The following is a 17,239-nucleotide window of genomic DNA, read 5'->3' on the forward strand; positions in this document are numbered from 1 at the left end:
AGAGAAATTCCAAAAAAATCATACTCGAATAATTCTAATTTTCGACAAAATTTATTAAGATTTACAGCGACAAAGTACCCCAGGGAATGTATTAAAGGATGTTACACCGTCTCCCGTGTTCGATGCGTACGTCACTTATAGCCACACGAACTCTAACAGCTGCTCTGACGATCTTAGATTATATCGCATTCACGAGGTGTTATTAATGTGAACAGCGATGAAGTAAGGAAGAGTAACTCGGTCGTCGAATATTCGGGTATTTTCTTACGGACATTGGCTTTAGTTATCTTCTGTGTTTTTTTTTTCATTTTTTTTTATCTTCAACAACTGTTATTCAAATGTAAAGCCGACGACTGTCGGAATATCATGCCAAGGCGTGCCAAAGACCCAGTTTACAGATATAGCCAAGAGTGCCACGGTATCAGAGTTATGCGCCAATTTTTTCACGCATCACAGGTGCCATTATTCAACAACCCGAGCATGTACAATGTACTTCGTTGTGAGAAAATTAGTGAATTTGATTAACATCATTTGTAAACAATGCCGCTGCTGTAAATGAACAGGTCAATGATCTGTATCGACTCAACGTGATGTTTTGAGAAAGTGCAAAATGAACGACTTGACCAAATATTTCACACACGAGTACGTAATTTCTAGCGAATAAATTGTAGTCGACTAGCTTGCGTGAGCAATATGGCGTCGGAACGAAAAACCAGCTGATCGTTTTAGCTTAATCTCGCGCAAGCTTCGATACTTTTTTTTTTTTAGTTCCAACGAGTCAACGCTGAGCCAAAAATACTCCAACAATAGACTTTTATAATTGAATACAACTTAAGTTGGTACTTGTCAATTTTTTGCGACCAAATTTCTTGGGTGATTTGAAATTCTCGATAGCGTGTCGATAAAATCGGTTTCGACTCTTGATAGACTCTAACAGTTATTAGTATCAAATCCGATGTGTTGAAATGTGAATGTATTTTCGATATGACGTCACTTTCTGCGACGCAGGGTGCTACTGAATCGAACAAACGTTAAATCGCATAGCCCGTGGAGTGCAATATTTGACACAGTTTCTACATGCCAAAGAATTCGAATATGACACCCGGATCGTATTTTGTTTACACAGTGTACGTTAACGGGGGTCGCGAATACAAGCGAGAATTTATAAAAGCTCGCTAATTTAAGCGTATCGCGAAGCTCTCGATAACCGCGTACACGGTATTCGTGAAGGGATTATACGATGGTTGAAAATCCTCGCTTCTTTCTGTCTGCCGGGGAGCTTTTCGCTGGGCTTCGCTGGGCTTCGGGAAACGCGGGGAACGAGGCTGGCTGCTCGCCATTTTTGGGTTCCCCACCCGCAAGTTTTCGGAACGCGACGCTGACGGGCGTCCCGACGGCACTCGACTCGCGTCGCTCTACTCGCTCGGGTAGGTAAGTGCTTAACACCCCTTTCGTGGTTTTCCATTCAGCCCTAACATTAAATATTTTAGAAGTTTGGTGTGTGTTTTTATACGTCGAAGGTATAAGAACGAAAAGCTTTGCAGAATATTACGCAGCGTTGTACAAACGATCTACGAAGTTTGTCAATCATTTTTTTTTTACCTATCATTTTTAAGGTGAGAGAGAGAGAGAGAGAGAGAGAGAGAGAGCGAAAGAGATGCGAAAATGTGTCTGACAACGAGTGAATGTGCCGGTTTAATAATAATAGTAAAGAAAACAGTAAAAATATAAATTTAAAAGACAAAAAAAAAAAAAAAAAACAGACTACAAGCGAAATTGACCATCGTTCAAGTTAATTGAGGAATTGAATAATATACTTCTTGTGACACCTGAATTCTTGCAGGAGACGTGCTTGGCGAATGATAGAAAGAAAGAAAGAAAGAAAAAAAAAAAACAGAGCTATCGCAAAATGGACGTCCGCAACGGAGATGAAAATAATCTTCGAGGACGCTTTAGGCACCGCAATATTAACATCGATTCGCTTATGCTTCAAGGGCTTACTTCTTTTGACTTGCATTGTTGCGTAATGTCGTAAGTAGCAATTAACACCATAACATACCGTAACACACCTGTTTGAAAAAAAAAAACCGCTGTGCCCACACAAACAATCCTTGTCAAATTACGTGCAATTATTGTAACCCCGTTAGTTTTTGTATTTGTACCGGTTTTATTCATTTTTTTTCTTAAATCTGCATTTATTTTTCTATGGTGTAAATTGTTTTCTATGGTAATGTTTCGCGGTACTTTTACATATATTGTATCTTACATAACACTACTCCTTACGATGAGAATTCTAATATATAATAATATGTATAAGAATTTGTCGAATGTGTAATTATAGTATTTAAAATACAAGTTTTGGTGAATTGAGCTTTGTGTTATTTGATCGATGTTGGTCCCCGTAGAACGTCCGTTTATTAAATAATGAACAAAGATTCCAACCCCTCTGAATACGTGGGTCTGCGGGCTACTCGTCATCCTATCTTAATATAGTTTCCGATCTTTATTTTATTTTTCAATCGAAAATCAGCTTCTTTTTCCCTGTTGCACGTTTATCCGAGATTATAAAACGAATTCTCAGACTCCGAACAGAGCGAGGAAAGACAGTGAAAACCAGTCGACAGTTTCCCATGGATTTTATAAATCGCGATGTGAATTAAATCGTTCAAAAAATCTGAATCAAACGATCAATACTAAAACCGATCGCCAAGATCTATGACTAATTTCTCGCTTCAGCCGCGGCGTTTGATCGATAGCATGAAAAAAAATGTCTAAGGTGGGCATCCCGGTGTTAGATTATTATTGAAATCGCAGTGGTTTCGCAGTTTCGTAAATTCTATAAATACGCCACGCAGTTAGATCGGATGTCGGTCGGAGTTGGCAGCCAAGTAAAGCCCGATCCTCTGGGATACAGACGCTTGGCGTCAGCCGACGTTGAGTCGTATTTATAGACCGGCCTCTCCACAGCTATTTCCGTAGACGCCGTTTTCTATGATGGCATTCTGAGCGCTCCGGCATTATACGTCGACCGGTCGAATATCATCCTATACACGCTTCTACAAAACAAGGGAAATAAATACCCCCGTTTGCCGATGGTCACGTCGGCATGGGTCAGGCGTTATTTGCTCACTGACTACTCTCGCCTCGGCGGCCATTTTGGTTCTCACTTTCAAGGCTGCCGGGCTATTTAAACAATGTTTTCATTCCACGACGACATTCTCGACCCATTTTCACCTCTTCGCCTTTGCTCTTTGACCCTTGCATATAACCATTCGCACTGAGCTTTGCGGTATATTCGTTGGAAACATGACTTGGATATTTATTATCACGTAAGCGTACGGAGGTTAATTGTTCTTTTTCTGTAACGATTCTATAAATGTTTAATAAATAACTGTCAGGAATGTTTTACTTTTCGTATTAGCAATCGATACCTGATGTAGTGTGAGCAATGTTTAACGTGTGATTGGTTTACTTGTAAAAAGTGTGGAAACAATTTTGTTGCCGTTATAATCAGATGAAATTTTCACGAATTGCTCTGTAATTTTTTACAACCATCTTGGCCCAGTTCACACTTGTTCGAATGCATGAAACATGTGGCTAATAATTACACTGCATAATCCAAATGAAATGAAATTGTACTTCAATAGACGTCAAGGTCTAGAGGCATCAATCTGTTTATAAGCGTGCAGTTTTGATTGCTCTGCAGGATTCCATTTGCAAGCAGCTATCATATTCCATTGGAAATGTTATTTTAGTCGTTCGCCGTAAGATCGTCTAGCTTTGAAACTTCAAGGTTCGCCGATTAGCGCGGCAGAAATGATGAACAAGTAAATGCTTCTAATGTAAATACAAAAATAAGCAGATACAAAAAGCAACTCGACCCGAGTCGATAGTTATGGTAGAATACGACGATAAGAAGATGCGAAATCGCACTAACGAAATGCCGATTGATGTTCCAGCGGTTGTTATTGTTACGTGAGGAAAGTCGCAAATAAAAAGCCGCCACCATGGACGCGATTAAGAAGAAGATGCAAGCGATGAAGCTTGAGAAGGACAACGCGCAGGACAAAGCCGACACCTGCGAGGGACAGGCCAAAGAGGCAAACCTCCGCGCGGACAAAGTCCTCGAGGAAGTCAACGACTTGCAAAAGAAGCTGCAGCAGGTCGAGGCCGACCTTGTAGCCAACAAGCAGAACTTGGAGCAGGCTAACAAGGATCTTGAGGAGCGTGAAAAGTCCCTCACCAACGTAAGTTTACACCTCTACACGTTCATGGTGCTTTCTTCATTGACTTATTGTTATGCCTTTGTAGCCGTAACTTTGTTCAAGTTTCTTGGAGTTTTTTCAACCGAGGATTGCGAAAAGATCGTGTTGTTTTAGCAAATTCAAAAACCTAGGATTTCTGTTTTTTTCAACCCTTAGAAATATCCAGTTGAAGATGTGATATTAGCAATTATTTAACTACTTCCTCCGAAACTCTCATCGAGTAATAATCTTTGAAAATGAAAAAGGAAAGGATGTTTCGCTTTAATGGAATGGAACAAGTATAATATTGTCAAGTGATCCACGGAAAAATGGCCCAATTGATAGAGAAATCACCATATATGTGAGACAACGTGGCCGATGATTCCGAAGGTGATTCCGTCTATTGAAACTGTGACTGTCGATTTCAGGCTGAGTCCGAGGTGGCTGCTTTGAACAGGAAAGTCCAGCTGATTGAAGAGGACTTGGAACGCTCTGAGGAGCGTCTGGGTACCGCGACGACGAAACTGACCGAAGCTTCCCAGGCGGCTGATGAGTCGAGCCGGTAATTGCAGCTAAAATCTAAGTTAAATTCTCGTGATTCAATGGGTCACGGCTAAACTCATCGACTGGTCTCGCGTTCCTCGTTTCAGTATGTGCAAAGTATTGGAGAACCGCAGTCAGCAGGATGAGGAGAGGATGGACCAGCTCACGAACCAGCTGAAGGAGGCTCGTCTCCTTGCTGAGGACGCTGACGGAAAGTCCGACGAGGTATCCCGCAAGCTGGCCTTCGTTGAAGACGAGCTTGAGGTAGCCGAGGACCGTGTCAAGTCCGGAGAAGCGTAAGTACAACGTGAACAGAGTAATGTTTTATACCCGGGGAACCGGGTGACTTCCGACGGGATAGTTTTGGAAACTTATTTAATACCGACGTGTAATTATGACAAGTTTTTACTCACAGCAAGATCATGGAGCTTGAGGAGGAACTCAAGGTTGTCGGCAACAGCTTGAAATCCTTGGAAGTGTCCGAAGAAAAGGTAACTACTAACACTGTGAAGCGGTCGAGGGCTGCAGTTTCTTTCTTTTCTCGTTTCAAAGCGATCCTTATCTCTCAAAATTTATGCGACGAGTCGTGACCAAAGTGTAACTCGTTTATTGACAGGCCAACCAACGAGTCGAGGAGTTCAAGCGCCAGCTCAAGACCTTGACTGTCAAGCTAAAGGAGGCCGAAGCTCGTGCAGAATTCGCCGAGAAGACCGTCAAGAAGCTCCAGAAGGAGGTTGACAGGCTTGAAGGTACGTTTCCTGAAATAAATTCGAATTTTTTTTATAATTCACTGTTGTCAAGTCGCTGTGATTTTTCAATGAAAACGTCAAATCACCGAACGAAAGTTGTCATACATTTATTTCAGTTTTTTCGAACAATGTTTGCGACCGCTTTCAATGAAATATCAAACCTCCATTAAAGGACAATCGCGTCGTTTCAGACCAATTTTTGATCTTGTTTTCAAGTGACGTTGAACACTCCTGGATAAAACATTTTTTCATCAAGTTTTCACTTCTCAAGTCTGAGAGATTTCGTCGCGTCCATTAGTAATAATCATTTCTCTGTTTATTATCACTGTTTACATAATTTTTCATTACAGCTAATACTAACCTTCACTTTCGTGTCTATGAACAGCGAATAATTATATTTAAAGCCGTGAATCGTATCTTTTGAGCATATACGTATTTACACACATGCGTATATATTGCATATGTTTAAAGCTTCGAATAACGATGCAATTGGGCAAGCGCCGTTTCATTTGTGCAGATGGCGCATTTCGCCGTGCTTTATTACCGTGCTTTTGTTCGTGTCAGTTGTCGATTGTAGCTTTTTGATGACAGTCCTATTTACCAAGAGTCCAGTAATACAGAGTAATCTCTTCCGAAACATGTTTTATTTCTTAACCGATGATCACAATTCGTGCTTCAGCCTTTTTTTTATCGTTTATTTTTTCGAACAATGTTTCTTTTGCACTGGTAAATTGTCGGGAAACCCGATAACGGTACAGCGGTTCCGAATATCGACGGATTTTAACGAATTCCGTCGTTTCTCGTTGCAGACGATTTGTTCCACGAGAAGGAGAAACACAAAGCAATTTGCGACGACTTGGACTCGACGTTTGCTGAACTTAGTGCCTACTAAATAACACGTACACAATGCAGTAGACCGATTCCTGAAATCGCTTCCCAGACACCAAACACGTTTACTTGGCTTCCGCTGTATAGAACTTGAAACGCGTTTTTGCAGTTTATTTTTAGTGTTCGGGTAGAAAAAGCAAAATGAAAAAAAAAAATAATTGTAGTATGTCATTTTACCTCTTAATTATATATTTTTTTAAATTTCATCAATTGTTAAGACTAATTCACTATGAACGATTTCCAGTTCTGATCACGTTGACCTTACACGCTGATATCGCTGTTACTGCGACGATTTTTTCCTGACTGACAATTAGACGATTGATAATAATTCATGAAATATAGTTAGTTGAGATTAGTTTAATTTCGTGACTCGATCTGTTACCAAATGCCGTATTAAATTGATCGGTAAAACACTCGGTTTTTACACAATACGTCACCATGACAGGAGACGACTCCAACCGTAAAAATATACACGATATACACTTTCAATATTGTTAACACGACATAGCTTTTTATAGCTTCGCTACATCTGCAGTCGCAGGCCCAGGTACTTTTGCTCCCTGTAGCTTTAGCGATAATTGACGTTTTTAGTTTTTTTATTTTCTTCATTAAAAAGCGACGGTATTCCCCTTCTAACATTTTTTACTAACGCAGTTACGCGTACAGCGTCGTGACCTGTACTACTGACGATGCTTGTTGTTTTACTTCTTTAATTCTTTACTTCCTTCGAATTTACCTAGACATAGAAAGTACTAGAGGTTTGATGACCAGATTGATCCCCGTAGGATTTATGCCATACGAATCACCGAAATTAGATTGAATTCACGTGATGCATTGCTACCACGATATGTAATCCACGTTTATAAATCTTCGTCGAACGCAGTGTTATGACATGTGACAACGATTACTGGGAGATGAAATCTGTGAATGAAGCGAAAAAAGTTTAGCACAAATCAAATCATGTCTCATTACCGTTAGATTCAAAGATGGAAGCGGACAATTGTCGCTTGTCGTTGTGCAAAACTTCTTAGTAATATTGGAAATTATGTCCGGTTGTCAGAGTAACGGATGTTATTTATTTAATGAAATAATGTTTATCTCGTTACAGACGAACTTGGAATCAACAAGGACAGATACAAGTCGTTGGCCGACGAGATGGACTCCACCTTCGCCGAATTGGCTGGATATTAATGACTTATATTTACAAATTATCAATAATATTACGAATTTCATTGAAAATGTTCAAACCCTCCATCGAATACACGCTAAAAATTACGAAAAAACAACCACACAACATCTGAAAACATACACGTTTTGTTATCACCACATTATGTTAATATACACGGTTATATAAATATATTATATTAATAAATATTATTACTACTTATTGTACGAAATATAGTACGGTATGGTATTTAATAAATTTAAACTCAAAAATCAATCTCCATGTCGCAGGCTGATGTTGCGATAACATAAAATTTAACGTTGCTAGGAATAGTCAATAGCTGATTTACAATTTGACAAATTAATTCAAAGCAAAGCCTGGTCTCCAATAATTTTGATTTAAATCTAGACGATCTAATATGATTAATTGATTATCATTTAGGAACGATTCCTCGGAATATAAAAACTTGGGTAAAATCTCTTTGATAAAATACCCGTTATAAAATATATGATACTGCACGAGGGGGTTCAAATTCCGCATTTCCGAAATCATCATGGTCGTAGTTGACAAACGTGAGATTGAATTTTTTACCATAATAACATTTTAAGCAATCAATAGTTGAATTTCGGGTCCGATCAAGAAAATAACGGTAAATAGGTACTTCCGATTGCGAATTCACTGTCCAGTAGATTGTAAAAATTGGGACTCTAGCTTGCGCAAATGATTCGTAGGTACGTCCGTTCAAATGTATCTTCAACAACGGTAAAATTCCAGACTGACTAATTTGACCGTAATTGACAATTAGTATTATTGAAGTGATGATGCAGTGTAATGATTCCGATACCGTTTACCAAGTCGGAATATCATGCAATTATTCGCATTAGGCTGGGTTATCCCGGGCGTCAAATTGACGCGGCAGCGTTGTACCGTCGACGGTGAAAAGACGCTCATGAAAATGATGGAAGAATTATTCATTTCGAAATGGGATTCTATTCGACACGCGCTCGATGTATTCTACAACATTAATATTCATAATTATTCCAACAACTTTTCATTTGCTCTCTCGATCTCGAATTTTTGTAGGCATGGAATCGAAACGCTGTTTTAGCTAGTCGCAAGTGAAGTATCTACGTTGGGGAGAGAAGCAGAATTGTTTTTCTAAAAGTGTTCGTATGGAAAAAAATTCAGAGTAACTGTAACACATCACGGATGCGCTAATTTTGATCGAGATGAAATGGATGCTCCGTACATGAGACAGTATTTAACGCAGTGTCCTGATTTAAAGATCTAAAAAGGTGATTGCGTGCGATTTTTTTTTCGATACGGAAAGATGAAACGAAACTGCTGGAAACTTCAAGTGTATTGTAACGCACGTTTGAATGGTACGAGCAAAAATTTTTATCATCCAACTGTCTCAGAACGGCAGCGTTATTAGCTGACCCGTTAACTGAAGAATATATCTTTAGTCAAAGGCTGACCATCGAAGGGCCTAGCCGCTTGAGTATGGAATCGGGAAGGAAGATAAAGTGCGTATTTCTTGTCTGGAATGTAAAGACATATCATATAATCATACATCATACATCGTACATCACTCATCATATCATACGTAGTATTAAAGTTCGAACCAAAGTTTGGATGTTCGTATGTTCAGAAAGTGACGTCACCCCAAGTCTTCTTTCTCTTGACGTCATCGATCTAAAATCAGCTAGCCGAATTCCTCAGTCTGGAAACAAACGCGCAGTAAAGCGGACGTGAGAGAATCGCGCTCCGCAGATTTCGAGTGCCGTGTTCTTTACCTCCTGGGTCCTGCGCCCCGAGTCCGCTTTCTCGTGCAACTCGAGTTCCAGGACGAGCGCTCCGTAGTTTCTGCGCTCCAGGTCCGCTACCTGGTGAAACTCGACTTTTAGGACAACAGCCCCGTAGTTTCTGCGCTCTAGGTCCACTACCTGGTGAAACTAGACATCAGGGACATGCGCTTCAAAGTTCTGGCTGTCCACGTCCTTGACCTGGTGACTTTTGACCTTCAGGACTAATTTTTCCTAGTTCTGACTGTCCTGGTTCTCCACCTTGTGGATTTTGACATCCAGGAAAAACGAGGTATGACCCGAAGTGGTGGACGGTGGTTGGAGGTGCTCGGAGGTGCACGAGGAAAAGGACGAGGAAGACAAGGAGATGAAGGTGGACGAGGTGGACGAGGATTTGTGCTCGGTGAGTAAAACACTTTTATAATACTTGATGGCAATTATAATTATATTTCATCTAAAATATTTCAAACTTGTCATATTTACATCAAATTAGTTCATATCATTTTTCGCGCAAGCGCATATTCAGTAGCTATCAATGCGCGAATAAAATTTATTCTATTATTAATCAATTAATTAATTATATTAATCCTCACACAATATTTTTGATTCTTTCCTATACTGAGAATATTTATCATTATTCCAGGTATGACCCGAGGTGGTTAGCGGTGGATGGAGGCGGTCGAGCTGGACGAGGAGGAGGACGAGGAAGACGAGGAGAACACGGTGGACAAGGAGGACGAGGATTTGTGCTCGGTGAGTTTAACATCATTATAATATTTGATGAAGTAGGATCAGGAATGGCAGTAGGAGTAGAAGTAGGATCGGGAGTAGGAGTAGAAGTAGAAGTGGGAGTAGAAGTAGAAGTACGAATAGAAGAAGGATCAGGAGTAGGATCAGGAGTAAGTGTAGGATCAGGAATAGAATTAGGAGTTGGTGTAGGATCAGCTGTAGAATCAGGAAAAGGTGTGGGATCAGGTAAAGAAGTAGTATCAGGAGTAGAAGTAGGAGTAGGATCAGGAGTAGGTGTAGAAATAGGAGTGGCAGTAGTAATAGCAGCAGGGTGCGGGGGGGGGGGGGGGGGGGGGTCAGGGTAGGGTAGGGTGACGAAGAAGAGAAACCAAATACAAAATAGTAATAGCCCTTTGCCGCAGCATAGATCCATACAAGATTCCAAGGTAGGCATCTGAGATTTACGAGCAAAGTCTGATTAGTACTTTGTCAATCTTGTTAGACCTATGAGATACGTTTCTAACCAGACAAAAATATATTGAAAATTTACAGTATTTGACAACAGTGATACCTTATCACGTGGACAGTGGCCCACCTGATGATCAAGCTTTACAAGTCCTCATTAAGAGTAAGTTTTACAAGTTCTTGGTAAAAGTACCAACAATTACTTAATAACTTCATTCGAAATTAATAATATGTTTTCGTTTTCAGTATTGAAGGCTATTAATGAGGACAGTCCAACGGTGCCCACATTATTAACGGACTACATATTGAAAGAAGGGTTGATTTCTTTCACCTTGTCTTGAATCCGTGCGAGATAAACACTTGTATATTTCACGGTCCCGTTATTATCATGAGGTTGAAGTTCGTAATGTTATTCAGGCTATGAATCTTTAGAAAAACTTGGAATACAACTTCAGGATTGTCTGAAAATAAGTAAACCGTAATAAACCAAATTATAATCATATCAAGTTATCAGTAATAAGCAATTGCGGGTAAAATATTAGCTTACTTTTGTAAGTATTTATGAATATAGCCTCTATGAATATTCATTGTTGGTATATAAAGTCTGGCAACGTACCTACTTTCTGTAAGAGATGTTGAAGATTTTCAACATAATTATGTTTCAGTTCTGTGCCCCATCTAGTGATCCACTAGTACATATCCTCCGACGTGACATCGCTGTGCTACGTATAAAGAAGAAAAGATTTATTAAGATGCAGATTGCTCCTCTCTTCTTGCCATTGTGCTTTCATATAGCACTACAATAAATCTTATAGAAATAAGCTCTCATTGAGATTTCTCTGTATTTATGACTCGACGCGAGAAGGCAAAAATCAATGTAATGCCATCTGTAAGGTAATTGGACTCGTATTCGCACTACGAGAACTCGTTGGGCATTTTGCGGTGAAATTTGAAAAATTGTTGTACAAGAAATTAAATAACCATAAAAATGGGTGAAGAATATTATCTCTAATAGTAAATGTAGCTAATACAGCTTTAACCGTATATTGATTATGTTAATGATCTATTGTGACAAGATCGGAATTAGATAAGCTCTCTAAGTACTCTTTTTTAGACTATTAATTTATATCATGTATATGTAAATGTATATTTCTTCAGTTTATACAATCACTGCACTAGGATTACCCTTGCCACGTTTTATGGTGCGCTTGTGTAATTTGTATATTATTAACCTTACATTTTACTCTATTTGCGACAAGTTGTGAGTGTTTCTAATTTCTTGGCAATTATTTATGTACATCTATGTGTATACATGCATATGTATACATATGCATGTGTATATACATGTATATATATATACACACATATATATATATATATATATACATATATATATATATATATATATATATATATATATATATATATATATATATATATATATATATTTAAAACTAGATTTTTACAACAAACACAGAGGTTTAGTATATTCACATACGGATTTCTGTGTATAGGTATACTTAAACTAAAATATCCTCATCTCTAATACGGAGTTCTTCGTAATTCGCATTTGTTCTTGTAACCCAATGTCCCACATACGATGGCAAAAATCAAGATCTAACTTAACTGAGTCTCAAAGCCCTGTCAACATAAAAGCAGCTATTTGATAGAAATTATAGTTTATAGTTTACACAGCCCATTGCGTGATATTTCATTATAAATACATATGTTTTAATGTATTTAGGAATAATTTATCAAATATACAGAGGTCATGTGCTGATAATAAAAAAATTGATTCGACCGCAGTTTGATGTATTCATTAGAGCTTTAACAATAAACTTAAGCTTTGTTACTTCTTTCATTTTATTATGGATAATCAAAAACATTTCCGACTATTCGTGCTGTGGAAGCATGGGGATTAAACCAAATGTAGCAAAAGATTAGAAACAGTGTATGTAGAGTACGGGTATTTTTCTAACAATGCAAACACGTGCCGCTAGCTTAGTTTTGACATATCTAGAATACCACGCCTTGCGAATTAGCTTTCCGGACAGAGATAAATGATGAATTTTAAGGACTGCATTATCGTTGTTCAATACTCTATGCCTCATGGGAAACGAAAATCTGTAACGATAAAATTGATGCACCGGATCATCGTCGACTTTAACTTATGAAATGTCCTACCATTTTCGAACACCTCCAACCATCCTATTTACCTATATTACTGGATTAGCTATGATATGAAAAGAGAAGAATTATTCATTTCGAAATGGGATTCTATTCGACGCGCGCTCGATGTATTCCATAACATTAGTATTCATAATTATTCCAATAACTTTTCATTTGCTCTCTCGATCTTGAATTTTCATAGGCATAGAATCGAAACGCTGTTTCAACTGGTCGCAAGTAAAGTATCTGCGTTGGGTGGGGGACCAGAATTTATTCTTCGAAAAGTATTCGGATGAAAAAAAATTCGGAGTAACTGTAATACATCACGGATGCGCTAATTTTGAACGAGATGAAATGGATGCTTCGTATATGAGACAGTATTTAACGCTGCGTAGTGATTTAAAGACCTAAAAAGGTGATAGGGAGAGAAAGAACGAAGCTTCTTAACACTTCGAGTGTATTTTAACACACATTTGGAAGATACGAGCAAAATTTTTCATCATCCAACTGTCGCAGAACGGCAGCGTTATCAGCTGACCCGTTAACGGGAGGATATATCTTCAGTCAACGGCTGACCATCGAAGGGCCTGGCCGCTTGAGTCTGGAATCGGCAGGAGAGATGAAGTGTGTATTTCTTGCATGAAACGTGAAAACTAAAAGCATTATACATCATATCATATCATCATACAGCATACATCATACATCGTACATCATACATCATCATACCTAGTATTACAGTTCGAAACCAAAGTTTGAATTTTCGGATGTTCGGAAAGTGACGTCACCAATCTAAAATCGGCTAGCCGAGTTCCTCAGTCTGGTAACAACCGCGCAGTAGAGCGGACGGTTGACAGTCGCGCTCCGCAAATTTCGAGTACCGGGTTCTCAACCTCCCGGATCCCGCGCTTCGGGTCCGCTACGCGGTGAAACTCGACTTCCAGGATAAGCGCTCCGTGGTTCCCCGTTCATGTTTACAATAAATTATTTCAATTCGTTTTTCGCGCAAGCCCAAATTCAGTAGCTGTCGGTGCGCTAATAAAATTTCTCGACTTCCAGGATAAGCGCTCCGTGGTTCCTCGTTCATGTTTACTATAAATTATTTCAATTCGTTTTTCGCGCAAGCCCAAATTCAGCAGCTGTCCGTGCGCTAATAAAATTTCTCGACTTCCAGAATAAGCGCTCCGTGGTTCCTGGTTCATGTATACAATAAATCATTTCAATTCGTTTTTCGCGCAATCCCAAATTCAGCAGCTGTCCGTGCGCTAATAAAATTTCTCGACTTCCAGGATAAGCGCTCCGTGGTTCCTCGTTCATGTATACAATAAATTATTTCAATTCGTTTTTCGCGCAAACCCAAATTCTGTAGCTGTCGGTGCGCTAATAAAATTTCTCGATCTCCAGGATAAGCGCTCCGTGGTTCCTCGTTCATGTTTACAATAAATTATTTCAATTTGTTTTTCGCGCAATCCCAAATTCAGCAGCTGTCCGTGCGCTAATAAAATTTCTCGACTTCCAGGATAAGCGCTCCGTGGTTCCTCGTTCATGTATACAATAAATTATTTCAATTCGTTTTTCGCGCAAACCCAAATTCTGTAGCTGTCGGTGCGCTAATAAAATTTCTCGATCTCCAGGATAAGCGCTCCGTGGTTCCTCGTTCATGTTTACAATAAATTATTTCAATTTGTTTTTCGCGCAATCCCAAATTCAGCAGCTGTCCGTGCGCTAATAAAATTTCTCGACTTCCAGAATAAGCGCTCCGTGGTTCCTGGTTCATGTATACAATAAATCATTTCAATTCGTTTTTCGCGCAATCCCAAATTCAGCAGCTGTCCGTGCGCTAATAAAATTTCTCGACTTCCAGGATAAGCGCTCCGTGGTTCCTCGTTCATGTATACAATAAATTATTTCAATTCGTTTTTCGCGCAAGCCCAAATTCAGTAGCTGTCGGTGCGCTAATAAAATTTCTCGACTTCCAGGATAAGCGCTCCGTGGTTCCTCGTTCATGTTTACTATAAGTTATTTCAATTCGTTTTTCGCGCAAGCCCAAATTCAGCAGCTGTCCGTGCGCTAATAAAATTTCTCGACTTCCAGGATAAGCGCTCCGTGGTTCCTCGTTCATGTTTACAATAAATCATTTCAATTCGTTTTTCGCGCAATCCCAAATTCAGCAGCTGTCCGTGCGCCAATAAAATTTCTCGACTTCCAGGATAAGCGCTCCGTGGTTCCTCGTTCATGTTTACAATAAATTATTTCAATTCGTTTTTCGCGCAAGCCCAAATTCAGTAGCTGTCGGTGCGCTAATAAAATTTCTCGACTTCCAGGATAAGCGCTCCGTGGTTCCTCGTTCATGTTTACAACAAATTATTTCAATTCGTTTTTCGCGCAAGCCCAAATTCAGTAGCTGTCGGTGCGCTAATAAAATTTCTCGATCTCCAGGATAAGCGCTCCGTGGTTCCTCGTTCATGTTTACAATAAATTATTTCAATTTGTTTTTCGCGCAATCCCAAATTCAGCAGCTGTCCGTGCGCTAATAAAATTTCTCGACTTCCAGGATAAGCGCTCCGTGGTTCCTCGTTCATGTATACAATAAATTATTTCAATTCGTTTTTCGCGCAAACCCAAATTCTGTAGCTGTCGGTGCGCTAATAAAATTTCTCGATCTCCAGGATAAGCGCTCCGTGGTTCCTCGTTCATGTTTACAATAAATTATTTCAATTTGTTTTTCGCGCAATCCCAAATTCAGCAGCTGTCCGTGCGCTAATAAAATTTCTCGACTTCCAGGATAAGCGCTCCGTGGTTCCTCGTTCATGTTTACAATAAATTATTTCAATTCGTTTTTCGCGCAAGCCCAAATTCAGCAGCTGTCCGTGCGCTAATAAAATTTCTCGACTTCCAGAATAAGCGCTCCGTGGTTCCTGGTTCATGTATACAATAAATCATTTCAATTCGTTTTTCGCGCAATCCCAAATTCAGCAGCTGTCCGTGCGCTAATAAAATTTCTCGACTTCCAGGATAAGCGCTCCGTGGTTCCTCGTTCATGTTTACAATAAATTATTTCAATTCGTTTTTCGCGCAAGCCCAAATTCAGTAGCTGTCGGTGCGCTAATAAAATTTCTCGACTTCCAGGATAAGCGCTCCGTGGTTCCTCGTTCATGTTTACTATAAGTTATTTCAATTCGTTTTTCGCGCAAGCCCAAATTCAGCAGCTGTCCGTGCGCTAATAAAATTTCTCGACTTCCAGGATAAGCGCTCCGTGGTTCCTCGTTCATGTTTACAATAAATCATTTCAATTCGTTTTTCGCGCAATCCCAAATTCAGCAGCTGTCCGTGCGCCAATAAAATTTCTCGACTTCCAGGATAAGCGCTCCGTGGTTCCTCGTTCATGTTTACAATAAATTATTTCAATTCGTTTTTCGCGCAAGCCCAAATTCAGTAGCTGTCGGTGCGCTAATAAAATTTCTCGACTTCCAGGATAAGCGCTCCGTGGTTCCTCGTTCATGTTTACAACAAATTATTTCAATTCGTTTTTCGCGCAAGCCCAAATTCAGTAGCTGTCGGTGCGCTAATAAAATTTCTCGACTTCCAGGATAAGCGCTCCGTGGTTCCTCGTTCATGTTTACAATAAATTATTTCAATTCGTTTTTCGCGCAAGCCCAAATTCAGTAGCTGTCGGTGCGCTAATAAAATTTCTCGACTTCCAGGATAAGCGCTCCGTGGTTCCTCGTTCATGTTTACAATAAATCATTTCAATTCGTTTTTCGCGCAATCCCAAATTCAGCAGCTGTCCGTGCGCTAATAAAATTTCTCGACTTCCAGGATAAGCGCTCCGTGGTTCCTCGTTCATGTTTACAATAAATTATTTCAATTCGTTTTTCGCGCAAGCCCAAATTCAGTAGCTGTCGGTGCGCTATTAAAATTTCTATAACGTTACAATCTTCTCATAATCTTTTTGGTAAAATATGTCGATAAAAAAATTATATCAAACCTTACACATTATTTTTGATTTGTTCTCACGCTGAAAATGTTTATTAGTATTCGAGGCATAACTCGAGGTGGTTGGCGGTTTCCGTTGGAGGTAGTTAGGGGTGGTTGCGGGTAATCTCGGTGATTCAGGAGGAGGGGGACGAGGATTTGTGCTCGGTGAGTAAAACACTTTCATAATATTTCATGGCAATTGTAATTATATTTTATCTGAAATATTTCAAACTTGTCACGTTTACAATAAATTATTTGAATTCATCTTCCGTGCAAGCACATATTTAGTAGCTGTGAATAATCTTATACAATTTATTATATTATTAATTAATTATTTAATCAATTACTCAATTATAATATTCCTTACACAATATTTTCGATGTGTTCTTATACTGAAAATATTTATTACTATTCAAGGTATAACCTGAGGTGGTTGAAGGTGGTCGGAGGTGGACGAGGAGGAGGACGAGGAGGACGAGGATTTGTACTGGGTGAGTGAAACACTTT

The 17,239-nt window shown here is 39.4% G+C and overlaps 3 protein-coding genes across 4 annotated transcripts in view; 2 read left to right on the forward strand and 1 right to left on the reverse strand.

Annotated features, from left to right (window-relative positions):
* LOC124222161 (fasciculation and elongation protein zeta-2-like) overlaps window positions 1-17,239 on the reverse strand; it is a 91,863-nt gene that overhangs the window by 72,518 nt on the left and 2,106 nt on the right. The gene's annotated exons all lie outside the window — the stretch shown is intronic.
* Tm2 (tropomyosin 2) lies at window positions 1,281-7,865 on the forward strand. 2 transcript variants are annotated; one of them, XM_046632879.2, is made up of 7 exons: window positions 1,281-1,431; window positions 3,960-4,247; window positions 4,673-4,806; window positions 4,895-5,083; window positions 5,203-5,278; window positions 5,404-5,536; window positions 7,533-7,865. In XM_046632879.2, the coding sequence occupies exons 2-7, from the start codon at window positions 4,008-4,010 to the stop codon at window positions 7,613-7,615; spliced, it is 855 nt and encodes a 284-aa protein (XP_046488835.1). In that variant the 5' UTR covers window positions 1,281-1,431; window positions 3,960-4,007; the 3' UTR covers window positions 7,616-7,865. The 2 variants fall into 2 exon arrangements, with proteins under 2 accessions (XP_046488835.1, XP_068993071.1); XM_069136970.1 differs by having other exon boundaries at window positions 1,285-1,427.
* LOC124221096 (fasciculation and elongation protein zeta-2-like) lies at window positions 8,944-11,940 on the forward strand. The gene is made up of 4 exons (XM_046630762.2): window positions 8,944-9,797; window positions 10,038-10,147; window positions 10,676-10,751; window positions 10,835-11,940. Exons 2-4 carry the CDS (start codon window positions 10,064-10,066, stop codon window positions 10,927-10,929), a joined length of 255 nt encoding a protein of 84 aa, XP_046486718.1. The 5' UTR covers window positions 8,944-9,797; window positions 10,038-10,063; the 3' UTR covers window positions 10,930-11,940.

The sequence above is a fragment of the Neodiprion pinetum genome, chromosome 6 (assembly GCF_021155775.2).
Source record: "Neodiprion pinetum isolate iyNeoPine1 chromosome 6, iyNeoPine1.2, whole genome shotgun sequence".
Lineage (NCBI taxonomy): Eukaryota > Metazoa > Arthropoda > Insecta > Hymenoptera > Diprionidae > Neodiprion > Neodiprion pinetum.

Coding starts and splice junctions, on each gene's coding strand:
- Tm2 (XM_046632879.2), top strand. CDS start 4,008: ATGGACGCGATTAAGAAGAAGATGCAAGCGATGAAGCTTGAGAAGGAC. Junction 4,248..4,672: donor GTGAAAAGTCCCTCACCAAC/GTAAGTTTACAC, acceptor TGTCGATTTCAG/GCTGAGTCCGAGGTGGCTGC. Junction 5,279..5,403: donor TGGAAGTGTCCGAAGAAAAG/GTAACTACTAAC, acceptor GTTTATTGACAG/GCCAACCAACGAGTCGAGGA.
- LOC124221096 (XM_046630762.2), top strand. CDS start 10,064: ATGGAGGCGGTCGAGCTGGACGAGGAGGAGGACGAGGAAGACGAGGAG. Junction 10,148..10,675: donor AGGACGAGGATTTGTGCTCG/GTGAGTTTAACA, acceptor GAAAATTTACAG/TATTTGACAACAGTGATACC. Junction 10,752..10,834: donor TTTACAAGTCCTCATTAAGA/GTAAGTTTTACA, acceptor TTTCGTTTTCAG/TATTGAAGGCTATTAATGAG.